The sequence below is a fragment of the Streptopelia decaocto genome (genome assembly GCF_964273445.1).
Source record: "Streptopelia decaocto genome assembly, chromosome: 6".
Lineage (NCBI taxonomy): Eukaryota > Metazoa > Chordata > Aves > Columbiformes > Columbidae > Streptopelia > Streptopelia decaocto.
This window is the reverse complement of record NC_138660.1, coordinates 37337300-37358749: the sequence shown is the minus strand read 5'-3', so window position 1 is coordinate 37358749 and position 21450 is coordinate 37337300. Positions and strand designations below refer to the sequence as shown.

The 21450-nt window shown below is 43.8% G+C and overlaps 1 protein-coding gene across 1 annotated transcript in view; it reads left to right on the top strand.

The window, feature by feature from the left end:
- CPS1 (carbamoyl-phosphate synthase 1) overlaps window positions 1-21450 on the top strand; it is a gene marked incomplete at its 5' end in the record, with an annotated part of 91481 nt that overhangs the window by 36100 nt on the left and 33931 nt on the right. The window contains 6 exons of the mRNA XM_082055910.1: window positions 2576-2720; window positions 3115-3325; window positions 4401-4599; window positions 6811-6987; window positions 10994-11112; window positions 21308-21449. Coding sequence (XP_081912036.1) covers window positions 2576-2720; window positions 3115-3325; window positions 4401-4599; window positions 6811-6987; window positions 10994-11112; window positions 21308-21449 — 993 coding nt within the window. The remainder of the gene's footprint in view (window positions 1-2575; window positions 2721-3114; window positions 3326-4400; window positions 4600-6810; window positions 6988-10993; window positions 11113-21307; window position 21450) is intronic.

Sequence of the window (21450 nt, the reverse complement as noted above, 5' to 3'; positions counted from 1 at the left end):
TTGGGCAGCATCTGTCGCAGGGGGACTTCATGGACAGGACTGACAGATGCAGGAGGCGGCAGTGGTTGCAGTAACCCCATCGTATGGGTTGATGGCTGTCATTGGAAACACTGCGCTTGTCCAAGCTCCCACATGGTCTGTGTTAAGGGAAAGCAGAAATTCTCCGAGAAACCTTGGGAGTGCAGCTGTCTGAAAGGCTTATATCGAGACATTTTTCAGTAGGAAAATCTGGGTTTAATCAGCATTTCTTGGTGTGTTCCTTTCTTTATTTTAAGTGATTTTGAACATCTCCGTTTCCCCTGAAATCTGTAAAACAGCTGCTTTTTATAAACAACTTATTATCTGTAAAATTTTAGGAGTGTGGCAGATCATATTTTTAGTGAATTTTTCATGATTCTGAAACTTTCCTTTATTATCTACTAAAAGTCTCATTCTGTTTTACTTTCCAAGTGAATGTTTTCATTTTCTCAAAAATTATGCTAAAACAGCTTCAGCACTTTGAATGAATAGAGTAGAATAGAATAAACTAATTCATCTGGAAGGGGCCTAAATGATAATCTAGTCCAACTGCCTGACCACTTTGGGGCTGACCAAAAGTTAAAGCGTGTTAAGTGTATTGTCCAAATGTCTCTTAAACTGGCTTGGAGCATCAACCACCACTCTAGGAAGACTTTTCTGGTGTTTGACCACCCTCACATTAAATAAATGCTTCCTAATGGCCAATCTCAACCTCTTCTGGTGCAGCGTTGAAACATTTTCACCTTTTATATCACCAAATCCCAGGGAGAAGAGCTCAGCGCCTCCCTCTCCATGTCTCTACAGAAAGCTGTAGAGAGCACTGAGGTCACTCCTCAGCCTCTTCCAAACTAGAAAAGCCCAAAGTCCTCAGCTGCTCCTCACAGGACATTCCTTCCAGCCCTGTAACCAGCTTTGTTCCCCTCCTCGGGACACATTCAAGGACTGTCATGTCCCTCTTAAATTGTGGGGCCCAGAACTGCACACAGCACTCAAGATGAAGCCACACCAATGCTGAATACAGCGGGACAACCACCTCTTTTGACTGGCTGGTTACACCAGGTTTGATGCACCCCAGCGTGGGCTTTGCCCCCTTGCCTGCCAGGCCATGCTGCTGACCTGTATTGAGCTGCTGCCAACCAGCACCCCCAAGTCCCTCTCTGCAGGGCTGCACCCCTCTCCCAGTTTATACTTGTGACTGGCATTACTCCGTCCCAGGTGCAGAATCCAGCATTTTGATGTGTTAAATTTCATCCCATTAATCATAGCCCAGTGCTCCAATTGATCTAGATCTCTCTGCAAGCCCTCCTGTCCCTCAAGAATGTCAGCAGCACCTCCCATTTTGGTATCAATATTTCAAAATTTACAGTGCAAAACAATTGGGTCTTGTTGAGTTAGCTCATTTCCACAGCCCAGCAGAAACTGTTCTTTTCAGTTATGAACATGATCTGTAGTAATTCTGTGAACTGGATTTTCAGATACTGGAGTCTGAATTGTAAATAATTTGGATAACTGAACACCTGTGGATGTTCCATAGCACAGCTAGTTCAGGTAATCTGACCTTGAGTTCCTGTCTCCTGACTCTGCTCATTTTGAGTGAGAGAAAGCAATAGATGGTAACACAGGAACAGCGTAGATTGTCTTACAAGTGTGTTTAGGTGTTCCTGCTACATCACCTCAAATTCAGGGCCTGCTTAGGCTGGGTGTGAAGTGCCACTCCTCAAAGTATGGGTTTTTTTGTGTGTGTGTGAGTTTGGCAACTGAGCTAAGGGCAACATTTGAATAACAGCTTGATCTAACTACCTAGGGGGCCAGACTGATGACTGATTCATGGGAAGCATTAAAACAAGCAGCTTTGCTAAAGGATGGATTGATAATATGCCCATTGCTTTCCAGGATTTTAAGGGAGAATTGATTGATGTTTTGTATCTGCTAATATTGAGGCTATTTATTCACTTAGATTATGCTCATTTACCAACAAACTGTATTTTTCATTTTTGTCCCTTGCACTGAGGAGTGCTTTCAAGATTAGTTTAAGAATAAATCACAAGTCTTGCTTCTGGTTAGCATGCCAATGATAAGCAGCATTATTAGTGCTATTAATTACATAGTGTTTGCTGGCACCCACACTCCCCATCACTTAGTCATTTGGCTTTCTGCAGAGTTCTCCTAAGTCCATGGTACTGCCCACATATACACACAAAAGCATGTGTCTGTTGCATGATTGAAGCCTTAGATGTTTTTATATTCCAATTTGTTATTTATATGCCATTGCAAGCTCACATTCCCTGCCTTTTTTTTCCCCATGAGATCACATAAATATTTTCTGTGCCTTTCAAATGAAGCTAATGCCTTTTTTTTTTTTTTTTTTTTTTTTTTTAAAGGAGGTGGGGGGAATACAAAGTGCTTGTCATCAGTGCTATGAACTTCACTTATCTTAATCTTTCAATTTTTGTGTTGCTCTGGGATGTCTGGAGATAACCCAGGGAAGTCTAAAATATGGAACATATTCTAATAAGATTTTCTTTTTTACTCTTCATGTTCCCTAACATGTTCCCAGGCATTTGCAATGACTAACCAAATTCTTGTGGAAAAGTCCGTTGTTGGCTGGAAGGAGATAGAGTATGAAGTTGTGAGAGATGCTGCTGATAACTGTATTGCTGTCTGCAATATGGAAAACATTGATGCTATGGGAGTCCATACAGGTAGGCTTGGGTGCAGGGTGGCTCACTGGAAATGACTCATTAACTTTATTTGTTCAGAGCCCTTCTGCATGTTGTTATTGATGTAGTTTTTTGACTGATGAAGTGGGCTCTAGAAATACTTTTTAGGTCTTGGTTACAGCCAGCTAGGGTGTGAAACAGATATTGTTAGACTAAATCTATCCCTATGATCCCATTTTCCAGAAGACACCCTGGCCTCTCCAGCTCTGAGCTTCTAACTATCTGTGCTTTTCATCAACTGTGCATCCATGGGTTTGAATGCCTGTGGTGCCTTCATCACTAGCAGTGGTTAAGAAGGAAAGTGACCTGTGTGGCTAGAATTTATGGTTGCTGTGCTGCTTCTCATTTTCCTTCTCTACTACCTTGTGACAAACAGGAGATTCTGTTGTAGTGGCTCCGAGCCAGACACTCACTAATGAGGAATTTCAGATGCTGAGGGATCGTGCCATCAAAGTTGTCCGACATTTGGGCATTGTGGGAGAATGTAATATCCAGTTTGCTCTGCATCCAACTTCCCTGGAGTACTACGTCATTGAAGTTAATGCCAGACTCTCAAGAAGTTCAGCTTTGGCCTCCAAGGCAACAGGGTAAGATTATTTTAAAACCACAGAAAAAGAACCACAAATGAATCAACGAAAACTGAGGGGAGAAAAACAGAAAGAGAGAATTATGATAAGGGACTTAGATTAGTGTGTTATTTAAATATGTGACAGCTGCAAGGGAGAAGAGTTCCTGCATCTGCTCTCCATGCAGTTAAGGCAAGGAGGCGCGGGCTTAATTTGCATCAAGGAAGATTCAACTTGGCTGTTAGGGAGAACTCTGGAGCAGCCAGGTCAGTAAGGTGCAGATTTCTGCATGGGAAGCTTCCGACAACAGTTCTTGTCAGCATTTGCTAGGACTGACTGTTGGAGACTTGGTCCTACTGGGAGATGTAAGAAGGTTTAGTGAGCCCTCCGGGTCCCCTCCAACCTGCTGATGCTGTAACTGCAAATGGGAAAAACTCCTAGGAAGGGCATGGGGGGAAGCCTAATAGCTGTCCTTACAAAGCATAGCCATTGTGTCCATGTGTTGGCTGCAAATCGCCTCTGGGACCCAGAGGACACAGTTATTAATGAGCTGTCTGTCAGATTGATGCAAATGGTGTTGCTAGCTGCCTTTGTTTTGTTGGCTAATCATAAACTAATCAAGATAAGGATGGTCAGAGCAGGCTGTTTAAAAATTGGCTTCTTAATTGCACTTTGCAGATGCTGTTGAGAGGCACAAATTAATCTCTAATTTGCAGTCATCAACAGCTCTTGTGGTTGTTGAAGTGCCATAACAGACTGGAGATAAGCCATGATGTTGGACAGTGGGCGTTTGATTGTTTTCTTTTTGGACGACAGACTGGCAGCAAACTGGATGGTTTGGTCTCACCGTGGGTGTGACAGATACTTAAAATAATGGCTTTGCAAATAATAAAGCAAGTCCCAGATCTAGGTTGGTAGCCCTACAATGTGTTGAGGTAGGAAGCTGGACAGGCCCTGCTGTGCTCGAGCACAGTAACCTTCCGTTATGTTGAGGAGGGAAAAATCATCTCACATCTGTTTAACTTGATCCACTACTGGGATCCGCAAAAGCAAAGTGCTTCCCACTCTACTGTTCTCTACTTTTCCTCTATGGCAGGTATCCATTAGCATTCATTGCTGCCAAGATTGCCTTGGGAATCCCCTTGCCAGAAATCAAGAACGTGGTGACAGGAAAAACCTCTGCTTGCTTTGAGCCCAGCCTAGATTATGTTGTCACCAAGATACCCCGCTGGGATCTGGACCGCTTTCAGCATGTGTCCAACCGGATTGGAAGCTCCATGAAGAGCGTGGGAGAGGTGAGTGCAAGGCTCTCTCCTTTCCTTGTGTTCCATCACTTGGGAAAGTAATTTCTTTTTCTTAGAAACCCTCAGAATATCTATCTTCAGTGACTTAATGGCTTTTGAAGATATTTATTCAGCTCAAATGATTTTTATCCAGTAATATCACCAATTGAAATGAGGTAGGACTGTGTAATCTTGGATTCATAAGCGGTTTGACTCCTAAGGGAAGGAGACCACTTTGGATCACCTGAGATTGACTTCATTCTTAACACTCACTACAGGACTCTGAGTTACTTTTTGTTTGGGGTTCTATAGTGGTGGTTAATTAGGGTATATCTTCAAGATTTGTAGTTTGCTAAGATTTTCAGTGATGCTGGTGAGCCACAGCTCTATGTTGTTCCCATAGTTATTTGTCCTCTCCGTTAAAACCGTATGCCAAATCTCAGCCTACTTCTGCTCCTGAAATCCAGACACAACCTGTAATCTTGTGCTGAAGTTTGGACTTTTCTTCATGATAAAGTCTCATACATCTGGAACATGACAGTATGACTTTTAAACCCTGATTTTAAGGTGCCTGGAACAATAAGAGCATTTTCAGACCATTTTTTAAGAGGATAAAAACAAAGCAAAATGGGTAAACTACTCAATTAGTTAATTACATATCAGCTATCAAAGCAAAATAATTGTGTATTTTTTCATCTGCCCTTTTTCCTAATGCTTTTCAAGTAGGTATTCTATTAAATTATTTTGACACGTGAGACCTTGTTGCTCAGACAACAAGCCTTCATCACAACTGGAAGGATTAATTACAACTTGGTTTTCCAGCGGCAGTTTTGACTTTTAATGACAATGAAGTTTTGGTCTGTGGTTGGTTAGTTGGTTTTTTGTTTGTTTGTTTTTTGTTTTGTTTTGTTTTATTTTGGTTGTTGTTTGTTTTTGTTTTGTTTTCAGTGAGTTGAGTCTTAGTGGTATTAACCCTCTCTGCTTAGTGGTTTTTATAGTGTTCTGTAGAGCTAGGGTTCCTAAATACAGTTGCCTTGTGCATCATGAGCTGTAAACACCTCCTGGCTCTACATAGTGGCCACATATCACAAAAGCAGAACTGGACAAACCCCCTGTCATTCTCAAGGCAGGTTGTTGGGTAAAGGGAGGAGGGAAATATTGGAAGAGTCAGAGCTCAAACTGTGCAGGTCTCTGACTGCTACAGGGAGAACTGGAACAGGGATGGAGAGGCTTAAGAGATGCAGGTTGCAGCTGGTGGAGGTACTTGGCAAAAACGTTCATTTTCAGGACCTGCGAGTAGGAGGGGTTATCTTTGGAGCAAATTGCTTCTTGCTGCTGTATCTCTGTTAGTATGGCACCATCGTCTCCCTAGGCCTGAACTTGAAGGCAGATTGCAGCACCTACTCCATTTTTATTAACTGAATGTTCTGACCTGGCTTGATTTTTCCTGAGCTTTGTTGTGCTGGGCAGTGGGCCTGGAGTGGTGAGAAAAGAGAAAACAATGTTGTTTTTTTTTTTCTTTGATGTTTTTCAACTTGTGTTTGAGAAGATTTTTATTCTGTTAGGGTTTCACTGCACTGGGAAATAAAAATGTAGAAATTTGAGAAAGGGCTTTGTTACCTCACAGATTTCCACAGAGAAAGGCCTGCTTACTTATTAGATGTGGATTGAGGGAGGGAAACCCCAGTGCTGCAATGGCAAGGAGGAGTAATCCTTTTAAGAGAGTCCTCATATGGGAGAGTCACTGTTAAATTCAATTTAAAGGAAGGGGAGCAGATTTCTTCTGAACCTTAGAATTCCCACGGTGAGTTTCTGTCTCTAACAGGTTGTTAAACAGAAATATCCTTCTGTATTACTACACCCGTGCTGCTGCATAATGCTTCCCTCAACTAAAGTGCTTCAAAGCAGTTGACAGAGGAGAGCAGCCATTTCCTGTATTTTATGGGTAGAGAGACAAAAGCAGAAAGCAGTCACTTGTCTGAAGCTCCCTGTTGATAATATCGGCAGAGTCAGGCCTAGAGGTGAGACTCCCAAGGCTCAGTCAGCCCTGCCTATCTTAAAGCCTGCAGGACTGTCTTAGTGGGGAGGTCCAAAGGCTGTAATTGCTCTGAATGTCTGTCTTCGTGCTTTAAATTTGCAGTTCTCTGTAATTCAGGGGACAGCTGGGCTAGGCTGGGCTGGGCTGGGCTTACCATAGCTAATGTGGAAGTGATTCTGTTACAGGTCATGGCTATTGGACGCACTTTTGAAGAGAGCTTCCAGAAGGCCCTGAGAATGTGCCACCCATCTGTAGATGGCTTCACTTCACATCTACCCATGAATAAAGCCTGGCCAGATGTCGTAGATCTCCAGAAGGAACTCTTGGAGCCATCCAGTACTCGGATATTTGCAATAGCCAAGGTAACAAAAGATAGAAATCCCTTGACCTATATCCATTGAATTATAGCTACTGGATTGACTCAACTGAGGTGAGAATCACGCCGGGAGCACCTTGTGTAGGATCCTTGCTGTTGAAGTACAGATATTTGCTATTGCATGTAACTTCCTCTATAGAACATAATAGCTGGGTGACTATATGACTTTTCCTGCTGGCATCTGTATTTTCCTGCCTTTTCTGTATTTAGGTAATGTGTTTGCCTTTTGTTACAATCTCAGCCAATGCTCATTGCATTAAGCAGCAGTTGCATTCCTGTGCCCTTGCACTTCAGTTTCCAGCTGAGTGTTGATGAAGACCTGGATCACTTTCCTTTGCTTGTTCCTAAAGTAGAACTGTTTGCTAAATATTGGCTAATGTTCAGCCCTTATTTACGATAGCATGTCAGTCAAAGTTGGCCAGTTTTGCAGATTGCCATTAATTTATACGAAGGGAGGAGGGAAAAAATGAAGAGACTTTTGAGAACTGAAATAATAAAGGATAGTAAAGAATGGCAAGCCGCAGTCTGTGAGAGCACTGTGTTTTGCAATTGTTGCATTGGTATGGGCTTGAAACTAAAAAAAAAAAATAAATAATAATAATAAAAAAAAATAAAACACTGTTAAATTCAGAGCACAGGAAATCCCCTGTTCTTTGAAATAGGCTCAGTTGCCCCTAGCATTCTTTTAACCCATCACACCAGGCAAATCACTTCATCTTTCAAGGTGTCTGGGTAATGGGGGGTATTATTGTAAGGGGCCAGGCTGTGAAATTATTTCTCTGTTCATCTCCCTGGTGTTTGCCTGCATGTATCACATGCTAAATGTGAGGTTAGTTACTTTACAAGGTGGGTGCAATTTCACACTTCGGCTTTGCTGCAGCTAACTTGTTAGTATTTTTTGTGCATTGACTTTGCATGGTGGAGTCTTTAAGCCCTTTGTGCTCATGTGTACATACATGTCATTACATCCCCCACATGAGTGTGTGGAGCTGAGGTTGTGCTGTATTTGTAAAAAGGTTTTCACATAGGTATTCTTATAGATGGCCTGAATGAAAATCACAAGATGTTCTATAAATGTGTGGCTTATCCAGCTGTTGACTCTTGCTTTTCAAGCTGGGGAAATGTTCTGTCTTCATAAGCGTACAACATCCTTCCACAGCCGTTCTTGGTCTTTATTATAGCTTTTTTTGTGACTGAGAGAAAAATCTTGCTTTTTGTCTCCCTGAGTGGCTCAGAGAGCTTTTTTAAAGGTTAATCTTAGCCCCATGTTAACACCAGGGATCTGGGGAGATGAAGGTGAGCTTGGGCCCCACTGAACACTCTGGGTGTTCCCAGCTGGTGGCATTTTCACTGGGAGCTGTCGAAAAAAGCAAGATCAAAGTCTTAATCCCTCCCTATAAAGGGCTGCCTCTGTCTGACACAGTGCACTAATTCGTCCCCGTTAATAACTGAGACAAGCAATATCAGGAAGAGGTACTTCTGGCAGCTGGGGCTGCCTGCCTGGAAATCTCTTTCCAGCTTGCTGACATTTAAAAGCCAACAGTTAGTCCCCGTTAGCCAACAGCTTTGTTTGAAACAGCATGGAGCTTGTTTTATGTCTTCTCCTCCCTCCAAGCCCCACTAGTCACATTTTCAAGGCTTTGTACTTCTTCTCTCTCCTTTGTCTGTTGGATGATGAAAACAGTAACTGTTCAGGTGGAAGTGAAGGGAGTTCAGCTGCCATTCAGAGCTATCGCTGTTGTAATGGGACTCCCTGTTTTAAAAGGCACTGGGAGAAAGGCTGAAATAGATGAGACTTATTCATGGCCAGAGTGTCCAAGTGCTGCAATGACGTAACTGTCTCATCAGGGCAGCTCAGGTTATAGCAGATCTTTTCTGGGCCCTTTTAGGGGTTACATGCAAGTGGTCCCAGATGACTTATGCTCTGATCTCCTACTTACCCATGGGACAGATGTGTTAGTTTGCATTTGTACTCCTGTCCACAGGCAGCTAAATACTTCCCTGCCCTAGAGGCAGTGTGGGTGGCTGAGCAACCCTCTGTTGCTTGGCCTGGAGACCAGGCTTGCTCCCTGACTCAGCAGTCCCATAGAACCCATGAGTTTCTAGTGCAGGGCCAGTGTTTACTGGACAGGACGCTCTTGAAGGTGGGCAGGGCTCTAAAGTCACGCTGTCCTGCTGAAGGGCTTTGCCTTTTGTTTTCTTTTTGTGCCTCCCATGTGGTTTGTGAAAGTAGATGGGCAGAAGAGACCTGCTCACATCCCACTAATATGGCAGTGTCACTGTACCCTCCAAGCACTAAGAAACTGGGATGGGAGGGACCCTTTAGCAGTTGCCTCGTACCAGTATTGCACCCAGAAACGTGTGAGAAGCCCCACCCTGTTGGTGCCCATGCCCAGGGACCACTATGACGGCCCCACGCTTCTCCTTGCAGACCTTTGGAAAAGCGGTGGCTGTTTGGTGCCAGGCACTAGCTGTAAGTTCAGTGTGTAAATAACCAGTTGCTCTGAAGGAGCAAAATGTGCATTAGAGACTTTCACTGCTGCTTATGAGCGAGCAGGATATTCAAGTCAGCGTCTTATTACCTCTCAGGAAAAGGGAGAGCGAGGCCCAGGTGAGCTGCCTGGAAACCCTTTAGGAAAGGTGGAAGGTGGTACCAGTATTTAGCAGTGCCTGATGAACTGTTACTTGTCCCTTGTCTGTGTGGGTGGTCCCTGCTTGGAGCCCAGTGCTGGGGTGACCTGTGCATTTCTCTCAGTAGGCGTAAAGTCTCCACACCACAGAGCTGAAGCAAGTGATGATGGTACAAAGTTGTGCCTGCAGCTTGGTGACTTGATGGAATAATGCTGGGGTGCCACGGGCCAGGCTCTTTCCTTGATTTATGTTCTCTTTAGTGGCATTGCTCTGGCTTTGTTCCAGGGATGCGGCCCTGCAAGAAAACAATTAAGCATGGTAACAAATTAATGAGCCTGATTACTTTGGCTCAGCAAAGATACTGTGCTGGTATTATCATTATGGCTGATTATAGTTGTTCTATCAGGAGAGTTGTAACTGTACATTACTAGTGAGACCCTAGAAATAGGGTAGAAGAAAAAACTGTATTGCATTGGGGGACTCTTTAGCATATTCCTCTGATATTTATTTTTAATATTGCAGTGTCCTGCAATCTATTATCTTTTGAATAATAACTCTATGGGTTTCCTTTTTACCCCATGGTTGCAAATAGTTTGATAAAAATAAAATAAAATAATAATAATAATAATAATAATAATAATAATAATAATAATAATAATAAAATAACCCCAGCAAGATAATGCAGGGGAATTGGAATGGTCTTGACGTTAACTTGCGATACAGAGAGCGAAGCCTGAATTATACTATAGCTGCAAAGCGTCACTCAGGACTAGACTTTCCCTTTCTTCAGGGCTATTTCAAGACCACATGTTCCGATTTGGTCTTGTATTTCAAGGGTAAATCAAGATTTATGCTCCGAAGCAGAGAGTTCCACCACAGTCGAGAATCTGGACCTTCGTGTTTACCATTTGCAGCTGGGAGATTGACAGCGAGTCTGAGATTTAGGCAACTTGAGTGGTCTGGGGTGCAGATGGAGGAGCTGGTGGTGCAGGCTGAATGTGCCTTGCTGGAGGTATTTAAGGCACGTAGTAGTCACCAAGCCTTGTTGCCGTCAGTTTAAATCTGGCTACTGGCTCTGTGAAAATCACATTATCTCTATCTTGCTCCAACCAAAGCCAGCTTTTGGAGCCCAAGCATATGCAGGAGTGGCTGGTGCCTCCCTGTGCTGCCTGAGGGGCTTGTTTTCTTTTGCTGCGGGAGACAGAATCCTGGGGTAGATGAACCTTTGATTTATCCTTCTTAGTCTACAGTACTTTTTATGTTTGTATGTTGTATAGTTGTTGCTACCCATTTGCAGATAAAATCTGTATTTGCGAAGTGTGTATTAAAGGGGCTGTTCAGTGCTATCCTCTTTTTGGCAGGCCTTGCATAACGAAGTCCCCGTGGATGTTATCCATGAACTCACAGCCATTGACAAGTGGTTCCTGTATAAGATGCGTAACATTGTGAACATGGAGAAGATCCTGAAGGAAGGAAATGGGTAAGAAAAATCAACAGCCTTGACTTAGGACACAATGGTCCTTCTAGGGATACTTATGCTAGGAAACCTGTGGTAGACTCTGAGCATAGATGCAGTCAACGCTGGTGAGAAATCTATTTCTGTGCTTGGAATAAGCAGTGTTGTCTTAAAACCCAGTTCGCTGCCTCACCTAGACAGAGGAAATTTCTGAGAACACTATTTTTGGTAAAAGAACTCCTTTGAGTTCTTGACTGTTCTCAGGGATTATGGAACTTGTGGTTTATTTAGGAAAATCCTCACTGTATCTCTGAGGCTGAGGCTGGGCATGTGGATGGCCTGCAACGAGTAACAGCAGATTGTGCTTCTGTACCTAGGACAGAGTTAGCATTCAGACACAGGACTTGTCCTCACTTACTACACCTGAAGGTCAAATATACTGCATTTTTTTCTTGCCTTGCAAATTGATTTTTAATCTTTTCTGCCTTGCTGTGATCATGCAGTATGTGTTGCTTTCGTACCGCATTTTCAAACATCTATAATTCCGGACATATTTAAATATAAATCTTCTTCTCTCTTCAAGAAAAATGACCATATAAAACTAAGCAGGAAAGATAGCAGTAAATTAAAGTGCCGTGCTGTATTTCAGTTACAGCCTCTTGCTGACTTGAGCTTTCCCTTCATGGTTTACAAGGTTGGGAGAACCTCCTGAGTTATCAGCTGTATGTTTGCCGGTGTTTCTGCTTCGGGTACCTGTGGCGTTAAGCACATTTCACCACATGATGGCACTGGGAGCGCACTGTAGCCAGTACATCTCTGAGGTGTTAGTTAGTTCATCTGCTGTGATTTCTGCTGCTTTGACCAGCTGCACGGTTTTAATTGAGCAGCTCTTGCTCTTCCTTGCCCCCGGAACAAGCTGGATCTGGAGCTAAAGAAAAATAAATGTGGAGGAAGATGTCAAAGAGAAGTAGCTTGATTATTTATGGAAATCTATTGTTTGGCTGCACAAGTTTTTGCCCTCTAACTTCCGTGTCATGTTGCATTTGTCTTGAGTACCTTAAATATATATGTGCAGCTCCTGAGGAAGAAAAACAATATATCCGGAATCAGTTTGATTTCCTTGCTGTTGGAGCAACATGCTTTGGAACGGCGCGCTTGGGACCCCAGAGGCTGGCCCCATCCTCGGCTGGTATAAATCCAGCATCACTCCACAGAGGCTAATTGTGCTGAACTGTCTGATATGACTGAGGTTGTTTTTCCTTTCTCTGCAGTGGGTAGCAAGTGATAATACTACTAGTAATGTGATCCATAGCTGGTACCATCCCAGAGAGTTTTTCCTCCTTCTGGTGACTAGGCAGCCTGCTACAGAAAGCCCTCTTGCAGCATCCAGCCTTGCATTTGTATCATACACAACCAATGTTGTGTCCCTTGTAAGTGGATTCATGCGATTCAACTCTGGCTGCCAGTGGTATAAATTAATTTACTCTCATTCACTTATCAATGCAGATTTTCACTCCGCTATCTGTACTCAGACCTTCCCAAGGAAACTGTCTTACCTCAGAACCTGTGTTGGAGGGGATGGACTGTCTGGCTGCATTATGTTGAAGACACATTGGCACAAAGGCACAGAGCCAGGGAAAAACACTTCTGACCTGAACTAAGAGACTAGTCCAGTGAGCCGCATCAGGAAACACATCTCTGCAATAGCCGAGGGAAAGCTAATTGAGTGATGCAAATGAGACTTGGCACACTTGTGCTCTTCCTGCAGCCAGCTGTTTCCAGTCCCTGGCACGCCTGCCATGAGTCTTACCTGTGCTGCAGGATTATTTCCAATTGAAAAGAATGAGCTGTGACACTGTCATTGCTTTAAATCTTTCTGCTGTTGAAATACGGTTACCAGAACCAGTTGCTCTGTTCCTAGGCACTGTTGCTTGTTGCAAGCTCATTCTCTGTTTGGTCGAATCCACCCCTTCCTTTTTTTCTCTCAGTTGGTTTGGGGGTTCTTTGCAGCAAGGTTTTGGATGCAGTTGGAGTAACATCTCTGCCGAGAGTCTTGATTTGGGCCCTGCAGAGCTGTTGTAGAGACTGATAACAAGGAGATGGTCTCTGCCAAGAGGAAATTTAGAGCTAGAACAAGCGGATATGAGAGACACATGGGAAAGGAGGTTCAGAGGCAGGTGGAGGCCTTTGTGAGCAGCTCAGCAAGCAGCATTCGTGCATCGCATGCTGCCTTGCATCCTCGGTACAGGCAGTGATTCAGACATGAGCAGAAGGCCTCACCAATTTATGCAGGGAATCTCATTCTATGCGTGAAAGGTTGTATGGGATAATGTTATGGGGGGGTAAAAACCTTTCTGACCTGTAAATATCCGTTCTCAGTGGTGGACAGGCATGGCCAGCCATTTGCAGACAGTAAAGACTGGGAAGGGCATCATCTGCCCCATTTATATTTGTTCCAGTGAACTTCTTTCCAAAGAAGGCTGGATTCAGTACTAGTGCAACTGTAAAGCTTTTGTCCTGCTGCAGCAATGTTTCCATGTGACTCTACCTCTGGGCCATGTAAGATGGAGAAAGAGTTGTTTTGGGTTGTGTGATTTGGCTGCAGGAAAGCAAATGGCCTGAGTTGAATTGGAGAAAAAAGGCCATTTTGGGACTACTTGCAAGAATGTTCAGTAGTATCACAAGTATGTCAAACGTGTGCCTCTGCTGTTTCTTCTGTGACCTACATATTTTTCATTTTAAGTAGAAACTTATATTGTGGGGTTTTTTGTTGTTTTTTGGCCAATTACCTTAATACCTTCAGTAATGTAATCTTAACTATAACCTTCCCCACCACACATGCACACACACAAACAAAACCGCATATACATACACACAAGGAAAGAGCAATCACCATCCTGTGCTGTCAGTCCATGAACAGGTGATGGTGTCTGGAGCAGTGGTCGTGCAATAGGATGTGCTGTTATCTGGAAATTCTTTCCCCTGGGTTTGGTCTCACCTGTCCCATGAGAGAAAGTGGAGGGGAAGGGCCCCGGAGTGACCCCCATGGCTGTTTGCCACACTGACAGCTCATGAAGGGGGTGGAAATTTGGACAGACCATGTCTAGCTGTGTGAGGCAGTGAGGAGTGAGATGTGTCTTTAAGGCCAGGGTTACAGACCCAGTCCAGAGTGAGTCAGGTTTGCAGTAGAGTCTAGTAACACCATCATTCCCAAAAGCAAAGCTGAAGCTCAGACTTGGAAGTAACATCTGGGGCATGTTTGACTCAGGACACTGGTTCACTGGGTGTAAGGGAAAGCCTCTTTTGGAATTTGCATCTATTCTTTGACCATCTGTAGTGAGGGGTTTTTTGCTTGTGGGTGTTTTTTATCTGTTCCTGATTTTATGATCTCTGAGAACTGTGGCTCTATGCAAGGAGAATGTATGATAAATACCATTAAATATAGATAAAGAGGTAGCCAGCTATGGTGAAATCGTCACTTACACCCAAGTAAAGTGAATACAAAAGCCTTGTTGAAAATCAGTATGGCTTGTTCTCCTAAGCCACTTAAGCATCACTGTAGCAACTGAACCTGCACTTGATTGTATTTGCCATTCCTTGGGAGCTCACAGGGACAGGGAAAAGGAGAGGTAGTGGGGTCAAGTTTGTTGCTGGGGAAATCTGAGTAAGACCTGGGGAAGACTGGGCCATCTTGCAACAGGCAGAAGTGTGAGTATATTGCCTAAAGAGGAATATTTCAATATCGATAACAGGCTGTAAAGTAGAATTCAACTGAGAAAAGAGGAGCATGGTAAATCCTGATTTTGCAGTTGAGGAGTGAAGCATAGAAATGGTAAGCTTGCCCAAAGTCTCGAAAAAAGTCTGGCAGAGCAGTAAACTGAACTTTGCCTTCTTAAATCTCAACTCTTCAAATTAACCTTGAGGAAAACAGCAGATTTTCCTGTTAGGCAGCCTACTAACAGTGGAATTGATGGCACCAATCATGTTTTCATGAGGCTATGCTTTGGAACTTTGTTTTGGAGGAGAATGTGACCTTGTTCTGTGGGCACTGAGTGAAAACACCTCCTGAACTGTGGTTTGCTTGAAAGGGGTAAGTGCAATCCTCAGTATTGCTCCTGTCCTTCCTAAAGAGACACAGGTTAATAGAGGGAAAAGCAGAAAAAAGTGAGAGGTGCAGACTGACTTCAGCCCAGCATTTGTAGCCAGGTGCTCTGCTCAGTGGCCCAGGGAAGGAGTTGCTTATTGCGAAGCTCGTGGCCTTGTGTCTGTGAAAGGTGTGCTTTGAAAGCTGCTTGCTGGGAGCATGACTTGATTTCAAAATGTGGCTGTGATGGAGTAGCCACAGAAATACGGGTGCTGGAATTTAAACCTGGCCCCAGCAAGTAACCTGGGAAACAATACAGGGAGGAAAGATCAGACAGGCCATCAATAACCTGTGCTCTTCCACAGCGGTGCCCACACATCCGCTCTCCTCAACAGCGGTGTTTCTGCTGACTTGCATGCTTTTGGGACAGGTCAGAGGGTGTAAGTCAGATCTTGCATGGGTATAAAGCAGAGCAGGTCCAGTGATGCTAAATGAGGCTGCACTGATTTATACTCTTTGAGGAGCTGTCACTGACGTTTTTGTAGTACTCGCTTTTAACTAACTGGGAAGATTACTTTTGTCTTCTTTGTGAACTGTGGGGCAGGGAAGACGCTGGAACAAATTAGGAATTCAGTACGTGAAGAGAGTATAATATAAGCAGCTTTTCAGCACTGTTGTTTGTGCTTTGTGTGGATCTGACATAAGATACTTTCTGTTTGTCTTATAGAGCCATTGGTAGTAATTTCACAGCTGTATTTTCTTTCACAGCATCTGTACATTTGTAAAAATGCAATTTGCATGTTTTCCTTGATACAGAGGATATACAGGCTTCACCCTTTAAAAGCCATTGGGGAATCTCTGTAACTGGTATGTACAATACCAGAAGCAGGGGAGTCAGTACTGTGACATCCCAGCAAAAACCTCAAAGCTCTCTCTTTACCAGGGATAGTAAATAGGCTTTGAGGAAGCATATATAACCTGCTTCTTGTCTGTGTTTTGGTGTGAACTGCTGCTTTGGTGCATCACTTTATCCTAGGTGTGAGTCGTTTAGGTTTTAGGGCACAGTGTGAGGTTTGTGTTACTTAAATCAAGATGTCCACAATGAGATTTATTAACCCAGGGACCTGAATGTGAAAGATGAGGAGCACTGGAGTGATAGTTATTCAGTGAACAAGATTTGTTGGTTTACAGCTCCTGCTTCCCTAAATGCTCATTTGACAGCTTTTTGTCAGTCATTTCCAGAGTTTCTCAGGAGGGGAAATACGGTAACAATCTGTCTCCTTGAGAAGAGAAGCAGGGAGAGAATTTATACACCACATTATTTTAATTGTAGCATGTTCGAAGTCTTGTAAAACATCAGGAGCAATCAAGGAAGCCACTAGAAGCCTTGAAGCAGAGTGGGACAATAAGGAAAAGAGGAAGAATATGTCTTTGTACATCACCAAGAAGGCCTTTGACACCTTCCAGGTCTGTGACTACTGAGGAAGGAAGAGCTCCCTCCGAACTGGGCATTGAGCATTTTGGTTCCAGTGCTTACTGCTTTTGGTCCATTTTGCTTGCCATAGCAGAACTGTAGCCTGGGCTTAAATCCACCCCTCCAGATTTAGGAGGAGCTGAGTTCACGACTGGTGGGCTGAGCTGGAACATGCTCATCTTTGCAGCTCCTGTGTGCGTGTCCAAGCCATGTGAATAGCTGCTGAGATAAACCAGACGTGAACTGCAGGGGTGAGCCCGTGGGCTTACAGGGCAGATGTTAACTGGCACAATGACTGCATCTCAAATGCTCCCAGCTCAGGCTTTGACCCTCAGCTCACAAAATATTCCTGATCCTTTTAATCAAGACCCATTAGCATGTGCCTAAGTTAAACGCAGATGGGCATAAACTTGACAACATACCTAAAATTAAGCAGAGCCTGATTTGGGTGACAAGAAAAAGAGCGATTCTTCCTGTATCAAACCAGGGCTTTCTGCTGGCACGTTTATTTAGCATTACTCCTTAACTGGTGGATCAGATGAAAGCCAGTCAAGTGGAAGAGAGGGGTGCACTGAAGCGAGCAGGCTCTCCTGATAATTGCAACGCTGCCAGCGTTCCTCCAGTCAGTTAATAGATTTCCCCAGGTCCTCTGTGCCAGGTGAAAATCTCCTCATTAAGAGGAATTTATTCTATTTCCTTTTATTGTTTACTATTGAAGAAGTGAGCGGATGGAGTTCCAAAGATGACAAGGTGGAATTTTAAACAAAACACAACAACAAATCGACACTGGAAGCTGAAATGAAGGCACAAGCAAAATTTGAGAAAGGCTTGTATTGTTTATAAACTGCAAAATGTGCAGGGGGCTTCAGCTTTCCAAGGAAGTGAACAGTGACTAAATTATTATGGCAGTGTGCAAAAGCCTGGTTTTGAAGCTCTAAACTTCTGACTGTCATTTAGCAGAGGTGAACATTAGGAAAAAGGAGCATTAGATAATAGGAGTCTGGAATCACGGCCACTTAATCTTCCCTTGTTTCAGGATTGGTTATAAACCAGCAAAGGAGTTTAATCTTTGGAAGACTCTTTGCTCTGTGTTTGAAAAGTAAGTGATGCTCCAGAGGAAAGTGGGAGGCAGTGATGTAGGACCAGGTCATGTTTTTGGGAACAGCCAGAACTGAGAAATTTTTTCTTCTCTTTTTTCAGTGCTGAATTTCTGGTGAGCTCTTGGAAGGGTTATTTGCACTCAAGCATTCAAAGAGATCAGCCTGATTCCACTCTTACAGTCTTTTGTGTCTCTAACAAGTCTAAAGGTCTGTCTTTGAGCAAAGGTGGGGGGCACCTGGATCTTAAGAATCATCAACCCTTAACATCTGTGTGTCTCAGTTTTACTATCTGTAAGATAAGCATCACTTTAAAGAAACACGCAAACACTATGGTATATTCTTTCCACAAAAGCTGAGATATAAATGCTCTAAATTACCCTTGTTAGTAAGTGGAAATTATCCAGGTATGAAAATGTGTGTCCAGGATGTGCAGAGAGGCAGCCTGATTCCCATACCAGTGCTGAGGGTCTGCAGCTCTGTGATCCAGTTCCCTTTAAACGTGATGGAGCAGTGCTGCTGGCTCACCCGCCTGCCCTTCTCATTGTGCCTCGAAATCCCCAGGACCTGCCTCAGAGGCTTTTGGCAATTTCTCATCTCATGGCAGATTCTGGTTTCAAGTGCTTGGAAGGCAGCGCTGCTGGGTGTTTGACTCTTGCCAGTTTTTCTGTGACGATTTTTAAATGGCAAAACTGCTACATCCCCAGGGCTGAGTTGTCAGTTCTAACCTTCCCTGGCTCGTGGTGAGCTGGGTGCATTTCCTCTACATTAAACTGCCTCCATGGCAGTGAGAAATAAGAGAACTCTTCCTGTCTGGGCACTTCTTGAATAGCGGTTCCCACTGCATCTTTTTTATTGGCCACATTGAAAGCTACATCTCTTATCTTACCATGCATTAGGAGTAGCAGAGGAAAAAATGTATGGTTTCATTTCCCCTTTAGGTACGCAGCTTTTCTCTTGCACGCTGGTTGTCCTGTACAAAACTGGTTACCTTTTTTGCATGGATTACTAAGTGCCCTAACCTAATTTAAGCTGCTAGCCCAAGGCAAATGAATCATGTCACCAAATAATCGCTGTTTTTCCTCTACTCGTTCTGCTGGGGGATGACGATGAATGATATTGTTATAATGAGATACAAAAAAACTGAATTGAAACAAGCTGCAAATGAAGGCAATTTTCTTTCTCTGTCAGTAATCAAATGACAGCCAGCTATGTATGTTTCTGAGGCAGAAGGGAGGGAGAGCAAGGGAGTAAACTGCACTGAAACAGGCTCATTTTCTTGGGGTCATCAGGTCTGCTCACTCGTACTTAGGGAATGCTGAATTTCTGAGAGAAACCTAATGTGGCTGCGTTCTCTTAATAGCCAGCGACGGCTGGCATCTGTTTTGCCAGAGAATTGGCAGATTTTGCTTACCGTGTTTACTTCTGTTAAACATGCAACCGTGCCTTCAGCCTGGCATTCACGCTTTGCGCACGAAGTCCTGCCTCTGAGCTGAACTCAGAAAGTGCAAAAGGGCTGAGGAGAAGCGGAGGAGTTTCGTGCTGGAGGCGTCAGTGCATGGGAACTGCAGGCCTTGACATGCTGGGGTGCTGCCAGGTGGGTCTGATTTGGGGAAGTCTTTCTGCACCCAGAACTAAATCCAACACCTGATAATCTCAACCTGTTGAATTAGGCAGGACTATTTCCTTCTGACACTAGCAAAGAGCAGGCTCTGCTGGAGTAAGAAGGGTGACATGGTGGAGGGTTCTGGAGAAGTTCAAGGTTGTAGATGGTGCCTCTACCTGGAGTCCCCTGAGGGCAGAGCAGGCTGGTGGTGCCAGGCTGGGACACCACCTGGAGAACAGCAAGTACACCAAGCAGTTCCTTCCTGCAAGTCCTCAGCAGCTGTCTGCTTTGCTGTTGTAGGCAGGCGGAGCACTCTGTTCCCATTTTACAGGGGATGGAGGGGTGGCATTGGGGAATTCACAGAGGAAAATCCACCCAGAGATCTGAACTCGAAAGTTTCTGGTCCCCAATTCTGCTCTCAGAATAGCTGGTTCGACGCTTTGGTAACTCTCACCTTTTTTACTGTAGCCTGCCTTCACTGCTCTCTGCCTAAACCAGAGTGGAAAATCCAATCCAGTGACTCTGTCATGCTTCAGCTTCCTGACACATTCCAATAAAGCGGCCTTACCCATCTCCTCCCACTCGAATATCATAATGCAATTTATTTAAAAATACCATCAAGCAAGGGGCATAATTCAAAAGCTCTGATTTAGGAAAATTGCTTGTTTGTTAATCATTTCCTTTTTCCTGATTTGGAGCTTGCTTGCTCATAAAATATTGATTTATTGGGCAGGCAAGGATGCTCTTGGCAATGAAGATGAAAAGCAGAAGTGCTGGTAAAAATACACAGGCTTTTAAATGTTTTTGCAAAAGCTAAGCTTAGGAAAGGTAGCTTAGAAACAGAGACAGGCAGAAACTATAAGGGCTATAGGTGGAGTCAAAATGAAGTGGCACAAAGATAGTGTGGGAGAGAAAGAAGTGGAGGGAATAAAGGGGGAATGGAGAAGACAAAAAAATCATAAGCAAAATGGGCAAGAAACTGTCGAGCTGCAGAGGCGGCATGGGAAAGCTGTGCGTTTGAAATAAACACTGAAAACTGGGACTACTGAAAAGCAAAATCAGGAGAACAAGAACATATAGAATTATCGAGAGACCCTGACTGGAAATATGAAATAGACAGGGTAAAGTAGAGGCACATTTTTTATCAGCCTCTCCATTTTCATAATGCAAGAAGCAGCACAGATGATATGGAAAAATTATACTTGAGGCTTGTCAGAGCAAAGGACTGCCTTGTGCATGAGCCTCTGAACGTCATTTCTACTGTGTGTCTGAAGTCAGATGCTTTTTCAGAAGTGGCCATTTCTGAAGGTAGACAGAGCACCCTCAACAACAGAAAGAAGAGCTTTTTTGGGACAAGTTGTAGTGTTTCGAGGCAAGTTGCCCCTCAGCTCAGCAGGGTCAGGGGACAGTTACGCCTCTGAATGGCTTGTTCAGGAATTTCTTGCCTTTGTGTGGAGTGTGCAGCTGCAATGAGAGGCAGGAGATGCAAGCACGTATGTAATTATTGGTCCAACCCAGTCTGGTGAGGCCTGTATTTTAAAATTTAGACTGGGAGGAGGAAAGTAAGGGAGAGATTGAGTTAAAGTTTGGGCATGGAGATGTGGGGATACTGAGTCCAAGAAAGGAATCAGTGCAGGTCCGAGGAGGAGGCTGTAATGACCATACAGTTGTTGTGGATACAAGTCACTCTTTCCTGACTCAAAAATGCAAGGAAAGAAAGTGTTTCACTTCCTAGCATCAGCAATCTGCCTGTAGACTTTGGGGGGGGGAGGGAATTGAGTGCAAAAAAGATCTTTTGTGTATGAGGATTGCATAGCTTAGCTGTGTCTTCCTTTTGTTGCCTTTATGTGCATGATCCTATAGCAACTCTATGCAGTATGGAAGATACAAGCACTCATATGTCTTTTAAGAATTCCTGTAAAGCCTCATGCAGAGGTGTTGTTCATACTTAATCCCAGTGAAACAGTTCCAGAAGAGACACTGAGGAGAGCCAAACAGATCGGATTCTCAGACAAACAGATTGGGAAATGCCTGAGGCTGACTGAAGTCCAGTGCCGTCAGCTGAGACTGGAGAAGAATATAGTGCCCTGGGTGAAACAGG